We start from the raw sequence: 20,536 nt of genomic DNA on the forward strand, positions 1-20,536 counted from the left end.
TAATTGTGCTTTCTGATTTTCATTTTATGGGCATCATCAATATAGTTTGTTTGCCAAAAATAAGCAACTATTTCTATCCTGAAATTCTGACAACTGTAGGACTAGGTTTTAAAGCAAGAAATAGTTGGTGTATTTGTCGTGAAACTGCCCCTTGCTATTAGGTAAATTATTAGACTAAGAAAGTTAACATTTTCTAGTTAAAATTTAAGGTTTTATTATTTTAACATGACCTTATGCATGGATGGAAATACCTAAGATTTTAGAGTTTTGGTTGCTAAGTCTTATCTCAAACACACAAACATCCTTTAAGTGTCATATTGGCTGAGGCTTTTTCCTGCTTTTCAACAGCTATTACTAAAAAACACATCTGCATTTTACTTTGCAGAGTTTAGAAAGAGGATGTCTAGTTAACAATTCTTTGTTCTCCAGCAGAAATAATTATGCTTACATTTTAGATTTCTGTGTGACTTTATTTAGATTTTTTCCCAAGTCCTGAAATTGCAATCTCCACAAATTTCAGGGTTTTGCACACTTGATGGGAATGTTTTCTGTGACTGTGCATGTTGAGGAAATTCAGCATCCCTCCATACAAAAAAAAAAAAAAAGATGAAGTGTAATTCTTGAACACAGTATATTGTAGCAGTATAAAAAAAATCAGCAGGGGCATTTTGAATCACTCTCTTTTATCAACCTTCCTATTCAGTCTGAGTTTAAACCTAGTCAAATGATTTTTCCATACACAGGATTTTACATGGTTACTCACTAGCCCTCTTGCAACCGCTTAATATCCTTAGTTTACTGATCTCTTCCACTTTTCTGACAAAGGTAAGTTTTGCTGTCCTAAGTAGAGTGTCTGAGATTTTTTTTTCCACATAAATACAAGATTTCTAGTATCATAAGACTAGACATGGACTGTTCATGTGGAGAATCTGTGTCCTGACAGATGCAAATTGGTATTTTGATCTGCAGAAGTTTTAGGTGCTGGAGATGGGGATTCAAAATGTGTTTGGAGCAGGAAGTGCTTTTCCTGCTGCTCGCACAGGCATGTACAGATCTCTAGAGTGTGTTCCATTTATCAGCATTACAAAGTGCTTTTTAGAGGCAGAATTCTCTTTGGCTGACTCTGCCTTTTCATATAAAGGTGTCTAAAATTAGTAGTGTACATTTGGAAAGTTGAACAACATTTTGATTGAAATTGAGACTTGCGGTTCTAAAAACAAAAGAGTGATTTAGAATTAGTGTTAAGGAGAACTCAATATCAGTTTTTTAAAACAATTTTTAAATGTGTTTCCTAGGAACTAGCCAGCTGTGGATGGAATAAGAAAGAAAAACACACCCTTGCTCCAAATATTGTTGCCTTTACTAGGAGGTTTAACCAGGTATATAATTTGATTACTGTCATGTACAGGTGCTGTTTGACAGTTGTCTTTGAGTATAAAGTTAAACAGAACTACTCATGTGAATGAAAACCTATTTTTCCAAATGAGGATTAAGATGTTTAAATTGCAAATCCTGTTTTCAATTGCTTTGTCCACATTTTCATGTTGTTCCTGTAGACCATTTGTTCCTAATTATTAGTTCCTGATTTGTTTTGCTATGGTGCAACATTAGCAATTTTTTTTTTCTGGGTTTCACTTGCTCATTCAGTTATCTTGGTGTTGTCTCACTTCTCTACCTCTTATGCTGGTAATGCTTCAGGGCAATTGCAGTGATACAGATGAGAATTCAAGCAATCAGAAATCTTTTCTTTCCTTACCCTGTTTTCTTCCTGGACCATTGTGGGAGTTTGCAAATATTTACTCTAATAGAATAATAAAGTAAATTTTTTTGTAATAAATTAAAGTTGTATGTGTTTACTTCATAGGTCAGTTTTTGGGTTGTACGAGAAATATTAACAGCACAGACCTTAAAAATAAGGGCAGAAATACTGAGCCACTTTGTGAAAATAGCTAAAGTAAGTGCAGATTTCTTACACTGTCATTGAAAACCTTAATTCCTTTGTGTTTGTTTCTGCACTACTCCTGTGAGCACTTGTTGGATTGCAGAGGGTAACAATTCTGTTTTAGCACATACGTTATGTTGTACTACATGATTAAGATAAAGGAAAGGAACGAGAACTGTTCTTTTCTGCTTGGTTAGATGAACTTACCCAGTTCAGTGGGACTCATCCTGTACCTCTATCTATCAAGTTTAAAAGTTGTTTGGGTTCTTGGTGTCTAATTGTGTGTTAACAACATCAAATGTGGTTTTTGTCTCCCACCATTTTCTAACTTAACTTTTATGAAAATAAATTCCTTGCGTCTAAAATAGCTATTATGAGATTTGTATTCCTGCATGCAATTTATAGTTGCTGGTATAAAGCACTGCTGTTAAAGCTCAGTTATTTTATTGAGTTTGAGCACTGCATTTTACTCTTAACTTTAAAAGAAACAAATTTAAAAATATTTATCTCTTTCATGACCTGCAGTCATTCTGTTTTATATGACCCTGAGTGAGACAGTACTTGGATCAAAGTCCCAAGTGCAAATTTTGTATGTGTGAAATTGCATATGTGTGTAGGTAATTAAAATATTTTCCATGTAGTACAAAACAATTTTTGTATTGCATATTTCTAATCAATTTGCTTAGCAGTTTTGTACTTTTAGAAGAAAATTTATCTGGGTAAGTTACTGGCACAAAAAAAATAGTCCAAATAATAGGAGAATGTTTGACTTGGAGGTCCTAGGTTGTTCTTAGAAATAAGAGTTGTGGTGTTTGGGTATTTTTTAGCCTGCATGAGGGGGAACACTGCCCTCTTTTCTTCTCTTGCTGTTTTACTTTTCCTGCTTTTCCGACCATAAAGTCCAGATCTTCCTTAAATGCTTTTGCGCAGTGAGTAAATGGATCAGTCAAGGATGAATCCCGCCTCTTATTAAGCTTTACAAAGAAGCTACGTGACACAGTTCTCATTTTTCTATTTTACATTTTTATGCTTGTTGTAGCAAGCATTATCATCTTGACGGCTTTATTCCAAAGTATTGTCTGCCTGTGATCAGTGTGTTTTGAGTAATTGTCAACACAGAGTAAATTCAAAATACATTGAAGTGAGGTAAATTTTTCCTATAAAACAGATTACAGAGGTAAAAATTGTGTTAATTCTGAGAAGGTTGTCAGCATCTTTGTGTAAGGTTTTTGCTTGATTAAATATTTCATTTCTAAAATTACATGACTTCAAGAACAATGCATCAAATACTTTTTTCCTGTTTTCTCTTCCTGAAGGAATAGCCTTAGAAAATAACAAACAAATCAAGTACTGTTTGTATTCTCTAAACTGAAATGCCTATTATATTGATGGGTATACTTGTAAAATTAGCAGCTTTTAAAGTGGTCTTAAGAATCTTGCACATGACAGCATTGGGATAATATTTTGTCTGCAGTCATAGATGAAAACTTTGTATTTTATTAATGAAAAAATAATAGTTTATTAATGCAACTTTTATATTAATTAATCCTGCTTAACTTTCAAATGTGCTAAAAGCTATTCCCTTTTTTCAGAAGCTTCTAGAACTGAACAATCTTCATTCCCTTATGTCTGTGGTGTCAGCACTGCAAAGTGCACCTATCTTCAGGCTGACTAAAACTTGGGCTGTAAGTGTTGCCTTCACCCTTGTCCCTTCTGTCTTGTTTGAATTCTGAGGTTCTTTGGAATTTGTTATATTGTAAACTCTGGAGGAATATGCTTCTATGTTCTTATTTTTGTGGTACTGTGGTAGCAGAAGCAGTGGTCTGTTACATGTTCTGTGAAAAGTAGAGTTTTGGCTGCATCTATTTTCCTGTAAATTTCCTTTTTCACTGTGTTCTAGAAGCCACTGGTTGTATGCTCAAGAAGACTTCTGTTGATAAGTGATCTTAGAACACCCTTGTACAGAACGTGTATCAGCGTCCCCTTATCCAAAACATAGCGTATAATTTAATACATTATCTAAAAGGAAGGAAAAATGCATGTTACAAATATACAAGCATTAATTCTGATTATTGTGTGATGCATCAGTTTTTATTTATGTTAGAAATTAAAAGCATTGATAATTCTGTTTTTAGAAACTCCATCTCTGGAAGGTAGAATTTCTTAGCCAAACTTAGAGTAAATTTAAATATTTCTTTAAAGAGGAATACACAATTACAGGTTATTTCTACTCTATGTAATATTTAACTATACAAAGGTTTGGGTAATTCTCATCAATTAAGTATTCCACACACCATGGATCACATTGACTGTTCAGACCTTTTAAGTAAAGATGGCTATACTTAAGTCTTAGGTTTATCAAGCTTTTAAAATGCTTGCAACTATTTTATTATTTAATTGGTCAGAATGAGGTTAAAATATAATAAAAAAGTAAGTGCCTGATGTTTTGAGCAGCTCGATGAAGCTGGAAATAAATAGGGAGAATTGCTCATTTGTGAAATGAAGTATGTGACTAATTTGACTTAGACCTAAAGAAGTGCCAGGCTCTTTGTAGGCACAGTAGTTCAAAAGTACAATACATTGTAGTGGGAGGGCCTCAAGCCATTCTCAGTGCTGCTAAAAAGAAAACAGCAAAATTATTCTGATATATTCATTTCTATCCTTGCTATTTTTTTTATCCACAACTAGACTTAAAAGCTAAGCAGTACAAGATCTGGAATTTTCCAGAGGAAAAATGTGTATGAAAGAATGTGCTATGGAGCAGTTGTCTGTTGTCAGAAAGGACACATGCAAGAAGCCAGTGTACAGTGGCATCATTCTCCTCCACTCACTCCCAGCTCAATTGGCTTTAAAGACCATCTAAAAATATTGCTGGGGTTTCTTAAAAGAGATGAAACAGAAAATGTGTTCTTTTAGCTAGAGTTGTATATTTTATGTTTACTTTTCAGCGTCCTGTGTCTAGGATTTTTGCATTCCGAAATGTTTTTTCTAGATTTCTGTAATAAGTATAATAAGTAGAAAACATGGATTTAATATCACAATGATATACTTTTTTCTGAAAAGTCATACTTTTAATAAGGTACTGTTAAAATAGCACAATTTGCATTTATTTAGAGCATTTCCATTGCTGTTTGTACTTTTAAGTTTAGAGGATTTTTAGCAACTCTGCTAAGTTATGAGAATATTGGTGACTGTATTATAACATACTTTTTCTCTAAAAATGTAATATTGCTGAGGTTATTCAAAACTAACTTAGCGATGTGAGAATCACTGACAAATTAGTCAGAAATTGTGGTCATGATTTTTCATAGCTTAAAACCTACACTAAATGGCCTTTTTTTTAAACAGGTAGCATGTTTTCAAACATTGTGCTGCTTTGGATGATGATGATTAAATGTAATATTAACTAGACTATGCTCTCCTTTACTCAGGGCAATTCAAGAAGTTATTGACTGTTAGTTTTGTGTGGATTTGTCTTTGAAAATTTTATGATCTCCCTTTCCTCTGTAGCTTTTGAATCGGAAAGACAAGACCACCTTTGAGAAGTTAGACTATTTGCTGTCTAAGGAAGATAATTATAAAAGGACACGAGAGTACATCAGAAGCTTAAAAATGGTTCCTACAATTCCATATTTAGGTGAGTGTGAACAATTACCTTATTTATCTGTAGCTCATTGACAGACAAGTGCTAATGTATCTAGGTAAATGACTCACCTTTTAGGCAAAAAGGCTAAGAAACATGATTATTTTAACAAAAGACTGTCAGCTTGAACATGGGTTTAAAGCCTATTATGTGTATGTACTATAAAGATGTATTTCCAGCCATATCTCCAGCTACAGAAGAGCAACTGCTAATAGCTTTTCTAGGGAATGCCTCATTCTCGAGATCTGCACGATGGATACTGGATGTTCTGTGTTCTTTCCTCAAGCCAAGCATGAAGTAGCCTTAATGCTACTAATTGTAAGAGTACTGCAGCCAGGCTTTAGGGCCAGTAGGTACATTTAATATTTCTAATGTAAAATACAAATATTTTCTAGAATTCAGTAGATAACCCCATGGAAGATAAAGGTTGAATACTGTTTGAAAAATGTGGGTGTTTCATATAACTTACAAAAAGTTGTTCCTCCTTGGCCTGTGTGGAAATTCTGTATTGTTTTAATCTGAAAACTGTTTTGCTTTTTTGTGTTATAATATTTCCACACTTCACGCACATCAACAGTGGTTGCATATCAGAATTTGTTTGAATCAGATGCAGACTATTGTGTAGTAATCAGTAATCTGAACTACAACAAGATGAAATCTCAACATATCAAAATAATATTTGGTACTTTATTAAGGGTTACAGTATTACAGGGGTGATCTAATATATTAAAAACCCTAGTTTCAGTTATATACAGCACATGCTACATCACACACCATACTGTGGTAAAGATGTGATGAGGTAATAAGGGAAAAGTATGCAAACACACACACACAAACACTCAAGTGTCATACAGGCTGACCAAAAAATATGTTGAACTTCTAGAGGTTTTCACTCTGCCTCTTTGATGCATTCTTTAACTTGTATTTTTGTAGTAGTTTGTTTGTAATGGGTGTGTTAACAATCTGTTATAGAAACCTATCTCAGAAGAATATTAGAGTTATGCCAGTCTGTATTTCATAAGTGTGACTGACCTCTAAATATAAATGAGTAAATCTGTTTAATAATTTGACAGTAATAATTGTGAAATATGTTTAAAATAACTTTTTTGCTACTGATAAGTTCTCTATATAATTTTTTAGCTAAAGGCTATTAAATAGCTTATAAATTGGTATCCATCATTTGCCTGCAAAGTTGGATAGACCCTTTAACTTATATCCAGCCATTTCTGATTATAGAGGCTACACAGCAGGTAATCACTGAAGTCAGGTACAAAATATGGTAACAATTGTGTAGTATAACATGTTGGCTGTAGAGCACATAATACCTATTATAAATCTGGATTAATTTCCATATGCAAGTAGCTACTTCATTTTGGTAAAAAATAATTCATGTTTTTAATCTAAAATATTTTAATTAATGGTGAGCATTTATAGGAGCAGATTGTTTAAATGCACTTAGTGAAGGGAAAAGGCCAGATTTACCAGGACAGTAATGGTTTGAGTATCTGCTCCCAAAACAGAATTATATAGTGCTAATTTTATTCATGGTAGTTAACAAAGAGTACATAATCATCACACTAATGTACATATACCAGCTACATATTTCAAAGGATATGATTCCTGTGTCAAATGATTGCTTATAATAACCATAACAATAATAAAACTCTTGCTGTACAGTTTGTAATATTTCCTGTATTTGAGAATATTTATACATAACATACAAAAATACTTAAATGTGGTGGCAATATTTTTTATCATCCAAACTTAATTTACAGGGAATAAAAACCAGGAAGTTTATCTACGGTTTTCATCTAAACTGCAAGTTCTAATAGGACCAAGAGGTGTTCTGAATGTTATTACAGTTCCTTTTCTTCAGCTCTTTTTTCTGGGATGATTCTTGAAAATATAATATACAAGCTCTCATACCTTACCAATAAATGTACAGTATCTTACATTCCTCATTTCTGAAAAGATAATTTCAGGTAATAAAATCATAGCTTTATGTGATTTTTATTTAGAACAACAAAGCAAACCAAGAGAAGAGTTATTTCAATGAAATGTGTTAGGGTTAGGTCTTATCATCATAACAACTTTCTTTAGTGAATACGATCCTCCCCGGAATTCAGCCCAGTAAACACCATCCTGATATCTACTGCGGTAGTGTCCTCCACGATACCAGACTCCATTGAGATTTGAGTGAGCACATGCATTGTACCACCATCCTCCCTTCTGGTAATGAGCACAGTTACCTGCAAAAGAAAGCTCCAGTTCAGGCTGAGAAGTAAATGAAAAATCTTAAAGCGAGCAACCAAAGTACAAAACTTCATTGGTTGGTTGTTCTGGGCTTTTTTTTTTGGTAACTGTATGTTTAACATGTAAATATCCTGTGGTACAAAGTGAACTTAGGCTTCTTCAGGAACCAGCTAAGTAGTTAGGTTCTACAGATAGAATCCTTTTTGTTTTTTTTCTTTCTCTTGCCTGAAAATCATTGAGTGTTACTGTCTCAAATAACCCTTCTTAGTATCTTTTACAGACCCTTGTATAGTGTAAAAACTTTTAATTTTGGTGTTAGTATATAAGGGTTGACACATCAGTTTGTATTTCATAAGGTGCTAATTGACAAATCCCTTTGCAAGTAGAATTTATTTTTTTTTTTTAATGTATGACCATAAGTATTTTTCCTTTTTCAAAAGAAAGAGGTAAAAAAGGTGGGGACAGGGATGTAAAGGCAAAAATGGCAAGGCAGCTGAGAGGGACCTACCTGTGTATACGTCATGGTCCCGGTCTAGCGTGGTGAACTGTTTGCCATTGTGCCACGTGAAAGAATCTCCTGCGTTGCCGTTGTAGCGTCCCAGTCTCAGCTTGTAGTACTCACTCTCTGGCTCCAGTCTGAAGCTGGCATACTCAGCAAATACTTTTCGACCTGACCAGTCTTCCATTGTTATGAGCAGTTTGTAGTTGCCTTGATTTGTTAACCAATAAATGTTTTCTAATCCAAGCCAGTATTCTCCATCTATATTACCAAATCCTTGCTGTAAAGGAAGCAAGAGAAGCATGTTAATATCCTGCATCTGTGTTAGTGGTAAATCTGAATGTATTCTTAAGTAGAAAACCGCAGTAACTTATTTTATAGAGACTTCCTCTTCTGGAAGGGTAAACATGCAAGTTCTTGTTCAAGTAGGCTCTTGGCCAAACTCTAAAAGCACCCTTTAACTTTATCAGTAGGTTCTAGAGGGTGGAAAACATAAATCAGCTCTCTTGTCCTAACCTTGTATGTCTCCCAGTTCCTGAAAAAGTTGACAGAGCCGTCCAGCCGTCTCTGAATGACAGTCCAGCCACCAGGGTCATGCCGTTGGTCACACCAGACCTGCATAAGCTGGTTTGTGTTTTCTGGTTTTACAAGATAGATGGAGCTTGTATCATGGCCGTCTTCTAATGCTTGTAGGCAGTCTCTCCAGGGCCCTGTGCCAAAACAGAAAGGCTCTGCATCAAACTGCTGCTGAGCATTTCTTTAATGCAGGGCAGTATTTGAGTTGGTAGCTTTTTGTACTAGTTTGGTTTCACTGAGTAGCATATTTGTTTTTCCTTTTATTAAAGGATGAGTATCCACCAGGTGTTTTCAAACAGATCTATTTATTGTAACTTTATTTCTGGAACATTTCACAATGAGTTATTGGTAAAGGTAGCTTTTGGAAACAGTTTTTTTTAAGGCAGCTGTACTGGTACTTTTACCAACAATTATGTATTTCAAGAAACTAAATATGAATTGACTCCATAGATAAATAAGAATTTCCTTTAGAAAACAAAACAGTAAGTTTGACCTTGATTCTATCTTTGAGAAATTCAGCTTTTTAGGTCCCCAAAAATGTCATTGGCATGGGCATTAACAGTGGAAGCAACAACATAAATTCCGATTGTAGGTTTTACTGCTGCCACCTTAATAAATTACAACATAACACAGAAATTAAGAATTTAACATAAGGTGCTTGTGAGAGAAACTTTACATAAATGAGAGGGCTGTTAATATACTTTGAAATCACAGAAATTGCAGTTAACACAGTCTTGTTTTCAGAAGGAGAATGCATTTTTTTTCCTTCAGTTCAACAGAGTCCATAAAGAACTTATGCTTTTTGAAGGTATTCTGTATTCCTGTTTTTTCAAGAAATTTTCTCCAGTGGTAAGATAGTTTCATTAAAACAGAATCTGAGATATTCAGAAATAAATTATTTATAAATTCGGATATAAATGATTTATAGGCTTTTGTTGATATCTGCAGACATGCTCCCCCAGCTGCTTTGCTTCCTCAGCAGCAGAGTGAAGTCAACAAGAATCCTCAGGATTAGAGATTAGAGCCCCTGGATTGATTCTCCCTCCCCACTGAAGGAGTAAGGCATGTCAGATCTTCTGAGTAGGAGCCTTACTGAAGCATATACTGCTGTCAAAGTATATATGTTTTAAATTATTTCCGTCCTATGGTTTGTCATAATTTATTGTCAAACACTACTAATGGTACTCAGCAAATGCAAATAAATTAGTTTTATAGAAATAATCTCAGTGTTTTGGAGATTAAAACACTGAGGTTTTGGTATTTTTAACTATTTTAATCAGCAAGTCAGTGTACAAAGAGGCAATCCAAGTCTTTGTTCTGTGGATGCTGTGTTCTTGTTGCCTCAGTCACAATCAGAGACTGTACCTGGAGCTGTGCTTATAAGCCTCATCTCCATTTCTTTTGGGGCTAACTGTTTAGATTTCTGGCAGATAAGATACAGATGCCATGCTCTTGTTACACCATTGCATGGCTCATTGAGAGATGGGAAAAAATGTTAATGAGCACTAATAACTTAAATTGCTCTGGTTTATTTTATCACAATATGTATGTAGTGGCACTTACTAAAAAATAAAAAAAGTCATTATTGAAGAAGTTCTAAAACAGTCAAACAGCTTTGAGCTTGTCTTTGTAAAACAATATATAGCAGCATGCAATGTAGTATTTACACTGGTCTAATCTTGCAGTTTCTTTTATGGCACATGGTAGCAGTGCTCTACAACACATGATTCTTTTTTCTGAAAGTGATTTAAGATGAACTATTAGAAGTACATCAAAGTAGAATTTGCTGCTACTTTTTCGTGACAAGTGCTTTTGGTCAGATAGTAACTTTTGAAAAGTTTAACCAGGATATTTTCTCTTGAAAAAGCGAGAGCACCCTGACTTTTAAGGTAGGTAGTTTTGATAAAACTGTCTCTAGGGAGCTGCAGAATCACAGAAAGACTTGGTTGGAAGGGATCTTAAAGTTTGTTTTAGTCCACCTCCTTTCCACAGGCACAGTGGACATCTTCCACTAGACCAGGTTGCTCCAAGCCCCATCCAGCCTGGTCTTTGACACTTCCAGGAATGGGGCACCTACCAAAAAAACCACAACCAGAAAACAGACAGTGTGGACAAGGTTAATAGTGAAGCTACTGAGACTAGAAAGACTGTAGTAAGTCTGTGATGAAGAGAGAATAGTAGTCTACTACTTTTTGAGAAAGGGGGACTGTCAACAGGTTAATAGAAGACATTTACTATTTTTCTTGTATTTTGCTTCTGTTTTCATTGCACAGGTTGGCTGTGATCACATGGTTAGTTCAGCCAGGAGTTTCGGATAAGAACTCAACACATAGTATGGAAAGGACTGGATAAAGTATGGGTGGATTTTTCCCTCTGGCTGGGCAGTTGTGGTGGTGGGTTTTGTTTGTTTTGTAGGATGTTGTTTATGGGTGTCTTTTTGCAGGCTTTTTCTAGTTCCCTCCAGACATCTGACTAAAGTATCATGTATGGCATTAATTTTAAGGAGGGGTTTTGTTTGAGATGTGGTTCATGAATGGAGAACATTCTGGAGGATGAGGAAAAGGTATGAAATGTTTCTTGACTGAAAAGAAACGTGAGGAGAGGGGAAGGAGGATACCCTGGAAATAAAAGCTTAATTAGTTTAACTTCAGTGGTTGGAAACTCACTTGAACAAATAAAAAGCTGCAAGTGAGAAAATGAGAGAATATTATAATCAATTTGTGCAGAAGAAACATGAAACTTCTTTTTCTGATAAGTGAGGTGATCCAGGGAGAAGAAACAGATGTGAAATCTATCTTAGAATTGTGGACTGCCAAAGGAACCTCTGGAGATCAATGTGAAAAATTGCTGGATAACCAGCACTTCCTCAGGTGAAGATCTGGGAGTTCTACAGGGTTGCAAACTAGTTTGGAATGAGCGTTTTACTTTTCAAAAGCAGGAAAACATATGAGGCTAGATCAGCAAAAGTACTGTGGACTGGAAGTAACTTTTCTGTTCTGCTGTTTGATAGTGAATCCTCAGCTCCAGTTTAAGGACTTGAAAGCACAAGGAGAATGTGGACTAATTAACACATTTTTAAAGAGTGTAAGGGAATGAAGGGGAAAGGTATTTCACTTCCCGAAAGATGGGGGAATACTGTTCCAAGATTGAACCTACTTTGAGATTGCAGTAAAAATGTAATTATTAGAGAGGCCATGGTTTATTGCTTCAAAAGAGTTGTAGTAGACATGATTTTCTTCTGAGAATTTTTCCTTACATAGTACATCAGCATCATGATATTTCTGGCAGAGGTTTTGCATGCCACAAAGCAGGCTTTGGTGCACTATCTTTGGCAATTCTGTGAAAATACTGCTTTGTAGCAAAATGTTTTAGAGACTTATAGACTTAAGAGACTCAGTGTGTACTTGCTCAAGTTTCTTTCATTGTGAGTATTTCCATGGGGAAATAATACAGGGGTTGTTTAGTTTTTAACATGTGGCAGTTACATTATTGGATAATCCTAAAAAGTTTGTTGATGTCCTTTGGAATATTTTGCAAATAGCCATGAAATATATTGAGTGCAGTTTCCCTGCACTGTATTTCAGTTAGTTCTGAGTTCAGAGATCTGTGACTCTCTACATTTTTTCTGAAGAAAGTATGTGTTGTCCACACAGTGAAGAGTAGTATGGAACACATACCTGAACTGCTTTGGTGGTGGTTTTTTTTGTTTTGGTGGTTTTTTTTTTTTTTTTTGTTTTGTTTTGTTTTGTTTTTTTTTGGTTTTTTGGGTTTTTTTCCCAAATGTGGGACCATAGGTGAAACTGAGTTCTTCACCTGTTATTTTTGTTATCACGTAGATCAGTTGATTTCTAATGTGATTTCACACCATCAAATCATGCTTGTGGCAGAACTTCTAAGACTCTTAATAAGGCTGTATAATATCCTGTTACTATTCCTCCACTTGCTTCCTTTTGCTCCTGTCTACAGCACAGGTGCCCCATGTAAGGTACAGAGCAGATACTCCTTTTTTAATCACACAAGCACATTAACAGATGCTAGATCAAAAAAAACGTGTAATAATTTCATATGTTTGCACAGTGTTAAACTCCTTCAGATGACATGAATTGGAGCAGTTCAGTCTTGATCAAAGGGTAAATAAAATTTAAATGACTTGAATTGTAAGATTCTTCTGAAAGTCCTATATCTCATACATGTAATATAAATTATGGGTTTGTCTTAGCAAAGTAACTGGAGAAAAATATGTGGGCTAGTGTGTCTGTCTTAGACAGTCACAGTTGTTTTCTTTTTTTCTTTGTGTTTCTACTATGGCATGTATGTAAAATTCACTAGCTAAATAAATTCTGACTGCATTTTTGATATTACAATTAAAATGTTGCCTTCTGCATATGAGCATAAACTAATGTAAATGTATCAATAATATTACTTACCAGATGGTTTATCAGTTGAAGTTGGAATACTAGTAACTGCAGGCATGGTTGGTAAGGTAGGTGGCAGAACCTTTAAGTTCTGATCACTTTGAATCTCATTAGTAGATATCTGGTTATTAATGCGATTGTAAGTAGGAGGCTGGTACACTTTAATTGGTGGTTGTGGAGTTTGTGGCAGTGGCTTTATGGATGGCATTCTTTGACAGTGTTCTTCCAGCTGGGCAATTATTATTGTCTGATTATTAGCAATTGACATCAAATGTTGATACTTGTGCTCTAAGTCTTTGTATTTGTTTGCAAGCTGCAACATGTCTGCAGTTTGGTTCAAAATCTTATTTTCAAGTTGAGAAAGTTCTAAGGCGTTATCGCGTTTTCGGATAATTTCATGTAATAGCTGCATGTAGAGTTGTGTGACACGAGAATTCATATTTCTGCTCTCTTTTCTTAAGAGTTTAACTTCATTAACAATTCCACCATCCACCTCTACCAGTTGCTGGAGAGTTTCTATTTGTCTCTTTTGTTTAAGAAGTTCATTGTTAAGTAACTGTAATTCTTGTTTATTTACCCTGTTTTCAAGCAGAACTTCAGGCTCCTTAGAATTAACACAAATGGCACCTGTCACTCTCTGCTGAGGTACAATAAAGGTGTAAGTGCATTTGTCCTGTGTGTCACTGGAACGCTTATATCTATTCATATAAATGAATTCTTGAGCTTTTTCCTTGTCATTGCCTTCCAATTCCTGTGTTTCACTTGCAGTAACTCCCACAACAGTCAGTAGTATTAAACAGATGAATCTTGTTGTCATCATGATCCTCTAGTTCCCGTCAAATAGTCTTCTGCAAAGAACTTCGTAAAATCTGTTTTAAAATAAATTTAACAGTAATGAGTAGGAAATCAGTGTGGATTTACAAATTGTCAACTCTTCTAAAACTTACAAAACAGTACATAGTAACTACGTGTACAAATGAGGCCCAGCATCAACTTTTGTTGATTAAAGGGGACATAATGGGGAATAGTTGTATCTTTCTATGGTCAGAACTGTAGTTACTAGTTGCTAGTTCATCTAAAGCCTGCCAAGAACTATAAGAACCTCCATTGCTTAAAAAAAAAAAAAGAAAAAACTTATTTTACATTGGTCCTTAATAACTAAGTTAAAAACTCTACTACTCAGACATTATAGGCAGTAAAATCTACTTTTCTAGACTTGTAGAACTTATAACTGAAACATTTACTGTGACTCTCACTGGAGACACTGTCTCTACACTCAGCCTAGTCATCTCGCTTCGGAGTCCGTTCTTGAAAGGGGAAAAATAGCTGCATATGTGCATGGTGGACAGTGATGATGCCTGGTGATTTAAATCAGCTGCTACTGTCTACTGACATACTGCAACAGTTGCCCTTTGGTGAAATTGTCCTAACTTAGTTCTCCATGCAGATTCATATTCAAGGTGGACAGCTGAAGCCTTCACAATCTCTCAAAAAACAATGGGCCAGAGTTCGTCAGCCTCATTATAATGTATCATCTTAACAATTATCTAGTCCCACTGCCTGAGCATATGAGTGACCCCTCTCTAGAAAGCCTGTTCTTGGGTTTGACCAATGGCTGCATATGGCAGGCTGCCAGTGCATTTTCGGGGGGCTTGAGGAGCTGTTTGGATTGCAGTATAGTTGAGTTTACTGCAAAGATAATAACAAACATTACCTGTTTGGTTTGTGGAACTGATAGTGAGAACCTTCTTCATATGAAGCAGACAGCAGCAAACTTGAACAACTTAGAAAATATTTTTAGTGGCTTGAATGCTGCAGCTGAGGAACTAAGGAGGCATTAAATTTCCTGGGCTACGATGCGATAGGTTTCCTATGTGACTTACTCAAGCAGAATGATCAGAAGCTGTTAAACTAAAACAGGATTCTCCATTTAAGTCGTGCATCTTTGGGATAACAACTGTTGTTTTTACAATAATCATTGTCACTCAGCCTCCCTAAAAAGGCTCCCAGAGTATATCTCAGAAGTTAATTTCAGGATTGTGGGGGTTAATTTCTTTTACTATTTCACTCCATTTTCTGTGCAGGGTTTTATTTCTGTGGTGTGGGTTGGGTTTTTTTGTAATAGGTGACTGCCACTTAATTAAAGAGTGGATAGGCAAGATCCAACACTCAGCATTTATTTCTATCTCTACAAATTGTTCTGATTGAGGAAGGGCTTACAGTCTAGAGGCTGGATTGTTAGGAGTTCATGTAGGTCCAATGTGCCAGAACTGAATGAACTGTAATTACTCTCACACATCAAAGCCTTTTATAATGCCCAGATAGGTGAAAACACATATATAAAAAGGACAACACACGCACCCTTTTGCATAACACTCATATTTTCTGAAATGGTTGCTTTGACTATGAATAAAAAATGATACTGTAGATACAAATGAGCTCATTCAGCTATGCTAAACCACTGTTAATCACTGTTTTTTGTGCTGGTCATATTTAATAAAATGAGGCCAGAAGTCCTTATGATGGGCTGTCTTTTCCTCTGTACCTCTGATATGCCATCTCCTGTGCAGAGTCCTCAGGCACTGAGGCATATAAAGGAAAGCATGTTCACAAAAGGCATAGTGTTAGCTAAGACAGCATTTATTCTCTAGAAGATAAACTGCTGTATTTTATTGTGAATTCATACTTAATTTGATAGCTTTGCATTTTAAAGAAGAAACAAGAACAGCTAGCAACACATCTTCACTGTTTAATACTTTTGTCTTTGATAATGAAAGTTATTTTTATGTGCACTTTTACATTTTTATTGCATTATAAAAACAAATGAAGCAAGGGTGTTGAAAATGTAAAATCCTGCTATGAAAATATCAGAAGGCTTGGTTTTGCATTTTTTTAAACAAATCTTGGGTTTTTGCTTCTACAGAACCCTTTGATAGCCCGTGTTTGTGGACTTACAGTTAGCTGGCATGTTCCAGGCACCAAGCCAGTAATATGATCTGGATTTCACAACACCATTGTGATAAGACAGACAAACATGAATTTTTTGAATGTGCTTGAATTTGCTTTCCTACTCCCTGTCCCTCGTCTTAGAGCTCATGCTCTGTTTTTTTACTCCTTCACATATTTTCTTCCATGGAATTATGTTAAATTATCCTGTCAATTTTTACCTCTCAAAAGTAATCTTCAAACTTCATGTGAAGTTTGCTCTTTTCTAAGAGAAGGGACTTCCACTGCTGCAGGATTTCTTTTAGAATGAACTCACGTCTTAACTTTTAGATGAAAAGCATTGCTGTGAAAAATCTATATAGTGATGTTTTTTGGTTTTGTTTTGTAAAAGGAAACAGCAGTTCACAGTGATAATACAGCACAGTAATATGTAGACCACATGCATTGAAAAAAAACTTTAAAGTTGGGCTATAAGTTTTAAAGTAAATACATAGGAAAGGGCTGACACATAGTAGCATGCAGTGCTAGTTATGAAAACATGATACTAAACTGAATTGAAAAATTTAACTCCAAACTTACGAAGGGAATCACTTTTGCAGTTTTGCCACTAGTTACTTACTTCCATTGTAAAAAGTGCCACACTGGCATTAACCAATTAATTCCTTTAAGATACTTGTGTTAGAATACATTCTCTTGTCAGATTTTCTGCCCACTTTAAAGTGAAATTTTAGTTCAAGCACAAGTTCAGTTTTCTTGAAAGGTAATACTTTTTCTAATGACGGAAATGGATGATTAAGCAACACATCAGAATGAGAGTGTCTTCATGAGGTCTTGGAGAACTTTTGTTTTGAAATACTGTCAGTTGCTGCAAGAAACTGCAGAAGTTTATGTATCTTTTGTTGCCATGTAGCTTTCTTAAAAGTTCTGGCAAAAAATTTAGTTACCAGAAATACAAATTTTCTTCTTGATTACCAAGAATTTTAGTTGTTTGTGGATTGTTCTTTGTGCTTTACTAAAGTTCTGTCATACATGTGGAATGTAATTACTGAAAGAAAGCACTGCTTTTGTTGTTGCTTCCCTTAACAGCGGCCTCACCTTATTTTCACTTAATCCAATCACTACCAGAAAGTGCTCATACTGTGTGTGCTCATAATGTGCATGCACATTGTCCATAACAGCCTTTAAAGAGTCGTATTTTAATAAATGTGACTCATTTTACCCATGAAAAATAGCAGTTAGACCATGTAATACTTTGATGCCTACATGAATGTACTCATAATGCTAGTTTCTTTTTAAAATTAAGTTTTTTAAAAATACTTCAAATATTTATGTTATAGACTGTTCAAGTATCAGAAAGTTTTCTATCTCCCTAATCAGACATGAGTGTAAAAAAGACTGAATGGAGGTTTCATAAAATTAAGTCATAAAATTAAGACAGATCGTCCTTTATAAAATAGTATGTCCTAGAAAAATTCTTGGATGGCAAGTTTAAGGAAGTGTGAATATTAAAGTTGCGTGCAAAAATAAGTAAGATTTTTTTAAAAAAATAAAATCGTATTCTTGAAAATAATACCAAGGCTTTCGCTGCCTGGCACGTAATGTCTCAGCTATCTTTACAACTTTTATTTTAATATGTGGCGGATTTTTGTTTGGGCTCGGGGATATTTTTTGTTCTTTTGAAGTCAGAAAGCAGGCTTGCTGCTCTGTCCTAGGGAGCAGCCCTACTCGGCTAAGCTCGCCTTGGCTGGGTGGCTCCGTGCAGCGGGAGCTCGGAGCCGCGCGTGCGGAACCCGCCGCGCCCGTCCGGCAGTGCCCGTGCTTACCGCGGCTGCTCGGCTCCTCCGCTGCGCTCCCCGGCAGTGCCCGTGCTTACCGCGGCTGCTCGGCTCCCCGGCCGCTCCCTCAGCAGCTGCCGCCGCGGCCCGACCGCGGTGACATCGCCTCGGCGACCCGGGGTCCGCGTGTGTCGTGCTGGGACCAGACGGGACGTGCTGGGGCGAGAGGCACAATTCTTTTCCTCTCCTGCGTTTTTCTTGCTCAAGAGCGTTCTGGGCTGCGTCCCACGTCCGAAGAGGCACGTTCCCGCGGGGCGCGCGGCGCTCCCGGCCGTCCCTTCAGGCGGCCCGGAGCTGCCTCATTTGAACCCCTGCTCTTTGTGGCAGGCTTGTCCTGGCCGGGAAGGGGGAGAGAAGGCAAAGCAGCGGCGAGCTGCCGGGCGCTGGTTGGACGGGCGAGCTGCCTCCGCCCCCGGGCCGCGGCAGCGGCGCTGCCGGGAGGAGCTTCGTGCCTCGGCCAGCCCGGCGGGGGCTGCGGGACCTGGCCTCGGGGGAAGCCGAGTTCCAGCCGCCAAACAACGCTAATGCCGGGGTTGAGGGGCAGCTGGGGGGGCCGCGAGGAACGCGGGTCCGCTCTGTTGACTCTAGCGGCGGTGAGGGTGGCTGACTGCATGGGACTCGGCCCCAAAATGTCGGGGGCCGGGGGACACTTCCTGCCCTCGGCGCTCGGCACGGCGTGCTCGGGGATGCAGGGATGGATGCTCATCCCAGGCGCTCGGGCGGGCGCCAACGGAGCCAGCAGACACGCTCAGCGTAGCGCTGAGGGGCTCCTTTCTTAGTACTTCCTAGGTCGTCTTTGTCAGGCAACAGCTCGAAAACAGAAATAATGGACAAGAAAATTGTCCAAGCAAGCTCTTAAAGCATTCTAATGCAGATTGAGAATTCATTGTTTGGCTGAACCTCCGTGCATTTTGAATGATTCTTCATACTTGTCCTGGTAATCTAAAGCTTGTTTCTCATTTGAATGATGGGAATTCCTGCAACTTTCCTAGAACCTCTGAAAATTTGCTATTATGGAACTCTGTGTGTGTAGAATGTTTTTGGTTATTAGCTGTTAGCTCTGGGTTTAAAAAAGATTTGTCAAATGAATGAATGAATTTAAAATCTGCCTTTATAACTTGCTGGGGATCCTGCAAAGAAATTAGCAAAATTAAAAGTGAAACTTTGCAACATAATTTTTTTTTTTATTATTATTACAGTTTAGGAAACCAAATGGTTGTTTCAGTTGCTGTATATCATTGACATCATAGGAAGCTGTATAGTATTGTAATAATGGGCTTGTTCACAATTTGTCAGTTTTGAAGAGATTTGCGTTTTGTAGAATTGGACAAAACCAATATGAGGGCATTGAGTTAACCAGAGGACAAATAAAGAGATTTAAAGATACTGTATTAAAACTAGTTCTGTTGAAGTTAAAACATGAACAAGTAGTTGTTATTATAATGATAAATTATTTCCATCGTAAAAGTGAATGTCAGAAAAAACCCCATGTCTAACTATATTACACTATCAATATGCTATCAATACACTAACAATACACTATTCAATATGCTTTAGGCTTTTTAAGTTTTTCCTTATTTCCTTTCCTGTATGGCCTGTGATTACTTTAACTTACTATTAATTATTTTCTGTTTTAACTCAGAAGGTTATTTCTATTCTAAAGAGAGAGCACCACTGACTGGAGTGGCCCTTTCAGTGCTAGTTAGGAGCATAGTCTGGATGCTTGGGATTAAAGCAGCCCAAAGTTTTTCCAGTGTACCAGTTTTATACTGAAAAAGCTGGAACAAGAAAGTGATAATTCTGTTAATTTTTGACCAATTTAGCAATATTCCCATTAAACTTTCTTTCAACATGTGTATGATTCACACTCCTTCCTTCCCAAGGTGCTTTTTCAGCCCAGGATAGACAGAGCTGCTCAAGGGAGGGAAGTGGGAGCAGGAAGGGCGAAGGGAATGGGTTGTCATGAGTGTTTGTCAGGATATTAGAGTGGTTGTTTCCTGTCGTCGTTTCCTGATCAGTTTCTACAGTTCCTAATTGCTTGTAAGTGATTCTCTAGCTAGATTACTACTTGGGTGGAGTATTTAGTTTTCATTTAAAAATTAATAGTTTTAGATTCTTCGCTTTTGTAGGAAAATACCCGTTTCTAACTTGAAGTTATGCCCCGCAGCACCAAGGTTTTTGAAAAAAACTGTTCCTAATGATGAGGTTGTTGATTTAGGCCTATATTTATAAAGTATCCATAACTACTTCTAAGCTCTTTAACATATAGTTTAGGTGCATTGACTTTAGGGCACTTAAATAAATGCAGTTAAATACCTAAAATTTTTACTCATTGAAGGAGCCTAGAGACTTCTCTTGTGGTGTTTTTTTTAGTCATTAGTGTTCTCTTACAGTGTTCTCTTATATGTTATAAATAAAATACTTGAA

At 36.7% G+C, this 20,536-nt stretch overlaps 2 protein-coding genes across 7 annotated transcripts in view; one reads left to right on the forward strand and one right to left on the reverse strand.

Moving 5' to 3' along the window:
- Window positions 1-20,536, forward strand: part of RALGPS1 (Ral GEF with PH domain and SH3 binding motif 1) — a 64,991-nt gene that overhangs the window by 9,074 nt on the left and 35,381 nt on the right. For 3 of the 5 annotated variants that reach the window (XR_010349170.1, XM_064394151.1, XM_064394152.1), the window contains exons 7-10: window positions 1,296-1,379; window positions 1,865-1,954; window positions 3,535-3,627; window positions 5,453-5,579. Coding sequence is in view for 4 of the 5 variants with exons in the window: in XM_064394151.1 (XP_064250221.1) it covers window positions 1,296-1,379; window positions 1,865-1,954; window positions 3,535-3,627; window positions 5,453-5,579 (394 nt within the window). In the remaining variant the exon portion in view is untranslated. The remainder of the gene's footprint in view (window positions 1-1,295; window positions 1,380-1,864; window positions 1,955-3,534; window positions 3,628-5,452; window positions 5,580-20,536) is intronic. The other 2 variants (XM_064394154.1, XM_064394155.1) reach the window with 2 other exon arrangements.
- On the reverse strand, window positions 6,253-18,526 carry ANGPTL2 (angiopoietin like 2). 2 transcript variants are annotated; one of them, XM_064394157.1, is made up of 5 exons: window positions 18,148-18,526; window positions 13,341-14,197; window positions 8,854-9,047; window positions 8,347-8,617; window positions 6,253-7,834 (listed from the first exon to the last, which is right to left on the reverse strand). In XM_064394157.1, the coding sequence occupies exons 2-5, from the start codon at window positions 14,146-14,148 to the stop codon at window positions 7,635-7,637; spliced, it is 1,473 nt and encodes a 490-aa protein (XP_064250227.1). In that variant the 5' UTR covers window positions 14,149-14,197; window positions 18,148-18,526; the 3' UTR covers window positions 6,253-7,634. The 2 variants fall into 2 exon arrangements, with proteins under 2 accessions (XP_064250227.1, XP_064250226.1); XM_064394156.1 differs by having other exon boundaries at window positions 18,098-18,526.

This window comes from Passer domesticus, chromosome 18 (genome assembly GCF_036417665.1).
Source record: "Passer domesticus isolate bPasDom1 chromosome 18, bPasDom1.hap1, whole genome shotgun sequence".
Taxonomy (NCBI): Eukaryota; Metazoa; Chordata; class Aves; order Passeriformes; family Passeridae; genus Passer; species Passer domesticus.